The following is a 6,422-nucleotide window of genomic DNA, read 5'->3' as shown; positions in this document are numbered from 1 at the left end:
GTCGCAACAGTTTGCAAGCTTCAAGAACTGTCCTGTTGCCAGCTACAACACGGGCCTGCAGTGGCGGCCCGTGCGCCGGTTCTGTTGACTTTTGTTTTGCTCCCTGCAGAGTCCATTGATCCTGGGCCATGGTTTAGTGTAGAATTTGTAAGTAAGATGTACTGTATATATAAGTGCGCCCCCGGCATGTATGTCTTAGCGCCGGCAATTTTATTTAAGTCGTCCGTGTGAATGGGTTTGTTTAGTTAGTTACTCAGCCCTCAGGTTATTTATTTTGGGGACACGAATACCATGAATGTCGCACTCAGGGATCTGTAGGTAAAATGTACTAGGGGAAAACTACACATGATGGCACACGGAAATTTGACGACTCGGGACGAGTCTGTAAAAAGGGGAGGAGGTAGTGTTATGGCTGTGGAAATTCGCAAACCACCATTCAGGTCCTGTAGGTGAGATATCTCTAAGTACATGGGTTGTTAGCAACAAACCCGTTGTATAGAGGGACATTATGTGATCCATTCGGGCTGCGACACTTTGAGTTGGGCGTTTTTCTGTTCTATCTTTATTTTGAACCAACCATCAAACCACCATCGAAAACCCTCCACCACCTTCACCTCTCTCCTTCTACAGCCATTCCCACACCACCTGTGAACACTGAGCGTCGGGCTGTCTTTGCCCCGTTCAGTGATACGCACCGAGCCGCGAGCGCAAATAGCGGCCTTTCCTGGGGAAAATTCGGATCACAAACGCTACACGCCCACTTCTGCTCCATCCAATTAGCAAGCGCGGGGTGGCTTGGCCCCGCCTCCAGGCGCATCTGTGTGGACTCGATAAATGCAAATTCTAGGATCAGGGGAGGTTCACGCCCACTTTTCCTCCGTCCAATTGGCGAGCTCCGCCCCCGACGTCATCCTGATCCGGATATTTGTATATTGTTTTCTCCTGCCGGCTTATAAAACGGCGAGCGCAAGGCGAATCGTGGCAGAGTGTGGCAGTAGCAGTGTGTGTCGGCAGGGCAGAGTGAGTCATTTTTGGGTTGGAGAGTGGAAGAGAGCGGGGGCAGAGTGAGTCAAGTCGGGTGGCGAAGTGATCGGTGTGGCAGAGAGTGAGCCAGTTTTGGTTGGAGAGTGGAAGAGAGCCGGCAGAGAGTGAGTCGAGTCATCTGTGTGGGGAGAGTCGAGTCAGCTGGCGAAGTCATCGGTGTGGCAGCGAGTTGGGTTCTGCAGTCGGCTGAGAAGAGTTGCGGGAAGAGGCAAAGGAGCTCGGGTCCGAGGCGAGAAGGACGGCGGTCGGCGATGAGGTCGCGGTGTGAGATCGCTCGTCGCGGGACCCAAGCCAGCCAGCCATTCTCCTCCCCCAGGGCATCAACAATTCCCCCTTTCCCCCATGCTGAGATAGTGCAAAAAGGGGGCCCCGTTCCCACCCCACTCCAAACGTCATGCCAATGGAACCCCCCAAGGAGCACGGAGTCGGGGCACAGCCACGCGGCCACATCTGCGGCTCGTCCACCAACGCGTCAGGAGGACACGGGTAGGACCCCCCCAGTCTCGCGGATCTGGCCGCTCCTTCAGGTCACGCGCACATATTGGCCTACAGGCCCTTCTGCCCCCTTGTCTATGAGGGTGGCTTCTTTCCTTTGCTTTTGAGTAAATGTGTGTTGGCGCCGTCTGCGAAGTAGAACTGTATAAGTATTGCCGTGTGTGCGTGTAGTCGGAAGTAACTCTGCGTCGTCGTTGCTTTTGTTTCGATTGCTATGTGTGCTTTCTGTGTGTCGTGTAATAAATGTGCTTTGTGTGAACTGTTTTCCAGTTTCGCTTCGTCTTTTCTTTTTTGACCCTCCATCCTGCTTCACGTAAAGGGTTTGTAGTGGGCTTAATACGCCCGGTAATTAATCAGAACCGTTGAGGCCGACGATAACACTGCTCGGTTATCACTGTAGCACGGAACGGACCGCTTAAGCGGTTCGTGTCCGGAGTCGACCTGCGGCGAGGTACGATCGCCCGGTTTACCATCCGCGTGGGTACTTAGGTAGGTCGAGTTTGGCGAACAACCCTATCCTACGCGGGTGGCCGATTGGCACGATTGTGGTGAGGTCGAAAGGCCCACCCGTGACTGGCTCCGGGCGATAGTTCCGAGAGGGTCATGACTGAATTGTCCGTCCGGTGGGTGACGCGGTCGTGATTAGAGTGACGTGGCCGTCCGCACGCCGGTGGGCGCGACCCGCAACAATATACAGGTGAACTTTCTACACAGAGGAGAAATATAATTATGTTAATTCCAAATGGATACATTCTTAAAAAGAATCATATCATATTTGAGTACATTTTATTTCAGGTTTAATATATTTTATTTTCATATCAAGTTTTAATCATCATCAATTTATTTATTTTCTCACCCCCAAACCCATCATGAAAAAATGAATCTCCAATTGAAACCCGTTTGTGAGATCCACATCAATATCTGATCGATATGAGAAATTATATTCAAATTCCCTTTGATGATCCTTACCTCGTTATCCCAAGGTTCGTGTTGTTTACCTGATGGATTCACCTGAAGATAGATTTCAGATAAAACTAGAAGGGCGCTCGGTTGAGCGCATACCTCCACCACGTAATACCTGATCCATGAGAACATATCGGCCCCATTACATTCTTGAAATATCATGCGACACAGTACTGTATCGTTTTTGGTCCTTTCTCTCAATGGTGAAGATTCGCTTCAAAAATGATATAATTATCAAATCCAGATCTTCACAAAAATCTAATCAGTTCGTCCTTTACAGATTGTCCCACAACTTTTTGAGATATCGTGCACACAAACAAACAAAGAAACAAGAAGACGTCATGCAGAGCACAATACTTGCAAAATCCATAAAACAAATTTGATCTCAAAAATAATTGGTGGTTGAAGTCAGTGACATTATGTGCAATTCTTCTTCATATTTCAAGTAAATCGGATGAAAATTGAGGATTTTAGAAATCTTCAGATTTGTTGACCTTTGGCCTATGTTGACCTTTTGACCTCAAAAACAAAAGGCTTCTTCCTTATAACAAACTTTACCATGTGGTGAAGCTTCATAAAGATCGGTTTAAAATTGTGACATGTAGTTGACAGACAAACAGAATCGATGAACCATTTTTCTTAAACAAACATCCATTTAGCAATTAACAACAGAAAGGGGAGGAAACATCACCTCCTTCACCTTCCGTGGTGCAGGTAAAAAGTAAATATTCAATCAATACACGAATAGTTCAGTATCACGAGCTACACTGGAAGTACATGTTCCAACATCGGTATGTAATGTTATGGAGATTAGGGGGGGGGGGGGCAGAGGGAGGTTGAATTATTAGGATTAATTAAAACCTCTCCGTGTGAACAGCATGGATGTTATTAATATAATATATTCAACTACAACTACGAGTACTACTATTGTGACAACTACTACAACTACTAAACTCAAATTAAAAAGTTAACTTTGAATGAAACACACGGTTGAAGAAGAATAATAATAATCCATGTTGTCTCGTGATCAGAGTGAAGAGTTGGGGTTAAAGTTCATTTCACATCAAATAAGATAAAGAATGAACTTATTTAATTATATAATCTTCATTACAATATAAATATTAATCAGTAGTCAGATCATCATGCACAAGTAAATGATTTTATTAATTTTAACCCAAAATAACCTTCACTTTGTACGTTTCATGAAATAAATCACGAACTGAACGGAATGATTAGAGAAACCGGACGGAGTCACCAACAGGGATATAAATCCCAATAACGGGTTTAACGGGGTCCATAAAGTTCCCCCTGAACACGTGCAGGACCCGCGTTTCCCCGAAACACGTCAACTCTCCCGCCTCGCAATCCAAGAAGAACCCAAACCGTTCAGGATCCCCAGACATGGACAGGGGGGCACATTGATTGTTGTGTTGTGTGTAGTATGTATTATTATCTATATATAAACACCAAGACTGGGGATTCATTGCCAACCTGCTCCCTCTCCCTTTCCTCCTCATGGAGTTTAAACAGATTCCGATTCTGCACCAACTACTCGAACTCGCATCAACCTCCCAGTAGTGACGGCCCGACGAGAAACTCTCAGAGGAAACAACTTGATATGAACAATCAAACCGATCAGGGTGTTCCGGGTACGGTTCAACGGTCCCGGTTAGAGTCGCCGTCCTGAGGTCCCGGGAGATCTTGATCCCACGATGTACAGAGTTTGGATCCAGACTTGGGGTCCGTCCATCTGCGGACACGAGACGGGGTCGCGGACATTGTTAGACAAACGGACACAAACACAAACACATGAATCTCTTTTTATAACCTTTGGGAATCACATTTATCAACAAAAAACATTTTATTACAACAATTGTTTATATTTAATTACTTCACCACCAATTAATTTATATACACACGCATGCACGAACGCACGCACGCACACAATTATTATAGATGTGGAAGTCAGAACAGAAAGAAAGCTTCCAGGAAAATTATAAGGGAGAGGATTTGTGGAAAAGGAGGAGAAAAGCGTGAGAAAGTGTGATGTGGAAAATAGATAAAGAAAGAAAAATAAGAAGGGAGGAATAAAGAAGGGAGGAATAAAGACGAAATAAAATTTGGTAAAGAAGAGAATAATGAGGGGTAATTAATGAAGATGTATCCATCGTGTACATCTTTTTAATATTTTCATATTTGACTACTTTCTATGAAAAATACAAATGTGAAAATATAAAAAAAAACCAGTCCATGTGAATATGCACATCACATGAGCTGTGAATGAGGGATCAGAGTTTATAGAAGATAAAACCAATAAACTTATTTGCTTGTGATGGTCAGGCAGTGTATTGGTACAGTTCATGGTTTATACACATCTGATTACGATTCAATTTGTAATAAATTATTATATATGATTCTGCAATGTTTGTGTGAGAGATCGAGAAATACGTTCTTCTTTCTGGATTGTGAACTATCTGGAGATGAATGAGCAATTTCAACCGGCTTCTGTTTGTCTTTTCCAATAAATGTCAGTGTGTGTGTGTGTGTGTGTGTGTGTGTGTGTGTGTGTGTGTGTGTGTGTCTGTCTGTCTGTCTGTCTGTCTGTCTGTCTGTCTGTCTGTCTGTCTGTCTGTCTGTCTGTCTGTCTGTCTGTCCGTCTGACTCCTCCATAACTCCAAAACCATGAAACCTAGCAGCCTGAAACTTTGCATGCGTACTAAGGGAACTCCACGGAAGTGAATGAGTGAAAATTGGGTGTTTGGATTAATTTGAAGATTAATACCTTTTGGAAGATAATTAACAGCCTTATTTAATTATATCCTTTATCAGGTGATCATTGGCCACCTCACTCTCTCTCTCTCTGGGGTGTAAAGGTGTATTCTGGGTTACCTCGCTGAGGTCTGAAGCCGCCATGATTTTTGGCCTGCTCAACCATGGCCAGAATTGAACAGGCCACAACGATTTCTTCACAATAAAGTTTTTTTTCCTTTTCCCTCACTCATACTATCACTACCTACGAATCACTGCAGATATTAACATGCTGATTAACGTTTGGAGATGCCAGCATTCGTGGCTTCATAACATTTCCACACATGCCATAGCTTCGAGAATCTCTTAAACCAAGCCAAATTACAAAATTTACACTCCAAAATTAAACTTAGCAGCAGTTCCGACTGCTGAAAAGTGTTCATTTGGACATTGTTTGGACATTGTTTGGGCGTTTCTGGGAGGAGGTTAATATGATTGATCATTGCTTGCCAAGCCAGCCATTCCTTATCAACTGTTTCATTGGAGTGCTTCCTTCAGTGTTTCAGCCACTTGGCGAGCACTCCACAATATTCACACTGGCACTGAATACTTTATCTCAATCGACGTAAACAAAAGTTAGGGCTACTCACCTGTGTTGGCAACATGTTGTTCTGTGGTGCAACTGGCGGTGGCTGGCTCGCCGAAAATGTAAGATTTTATTTTACATGACATTTCCCCTTTCTGTACGATCGACCATGATATGATTCATCACTTCAGCATAAATAAATACAAATTAAAATTAAATGCTTCATTGTTAAAAGTTTCTTTATCCGTTTCGTGGAGTGCTTGGTGAAACCACTTGGCACGTGATCTTCAAGTTTCAATGGCGATACCGTGGTTCTATACCAGAGGTAGGAAGGCAAAATAAATTATATGATCACAATGAGTAAAAATATTTTAAGTTGTTATGAAGGAATGAATCGCCACATCATGGCAGGAAAACTGAGATGTATGCATGCTCGCTCTAAGCTGTCGAGCCTGGGTTTGAATCCCGACCCGCTATGAACTGTAATGCTGGTGTTTCACAGGCAGGGTGAATCATCATTTGTGTACTGTTAAACTGGTCATCACATTTGCCAGAATATATATCTATATATATATATCTATATATA

General features: G+C 43.8%; 1 protein-coding gene across 1 annotated transcript; it reads right to left on the bottom strand.

Moving 5' to 3' along the window:
* Window positions 1-1,429: 1,429 nt before the first annotated feature.
* LOC147007012 (tripartite motif-containing protein 14-like) lies at window positions 1,430-4,252 on the bottom strand (the record flags this gene model as incomplete). The annotated part of the gene is made up of 1 exon (XM_085867643.1): window positions 1,430-4,252. A coding segment is annotated over one exon (518 nt), but the record flags the coding sequence as incomplete, so codon positions are not given.
* Window positions 4,253-6,422: the final 2,170 nt, after the last annotated feature.

This window comes from Eptatretus burgeri, unplaced genomic scaffold (assembly GCF_056783735.1).
Source record: "Eptatretus burgeri isolate ZD-2024b unplaced genomic scaffold, Ebu_testis_v1 Ebu_testis_scaffold_906, whole genome shotgun sequence".
NCBI lineage: Eukaryota > Metazoa > Chordata > Myxini > Myxiniformes > Myxinidae > Eptatretus > Eptatretus burgeri.
The sequence above is the reverse complement of the archived record's forward strand: the minus strand, read 5'-3'. Positions and strand labels throughout refer to the sequence as shown.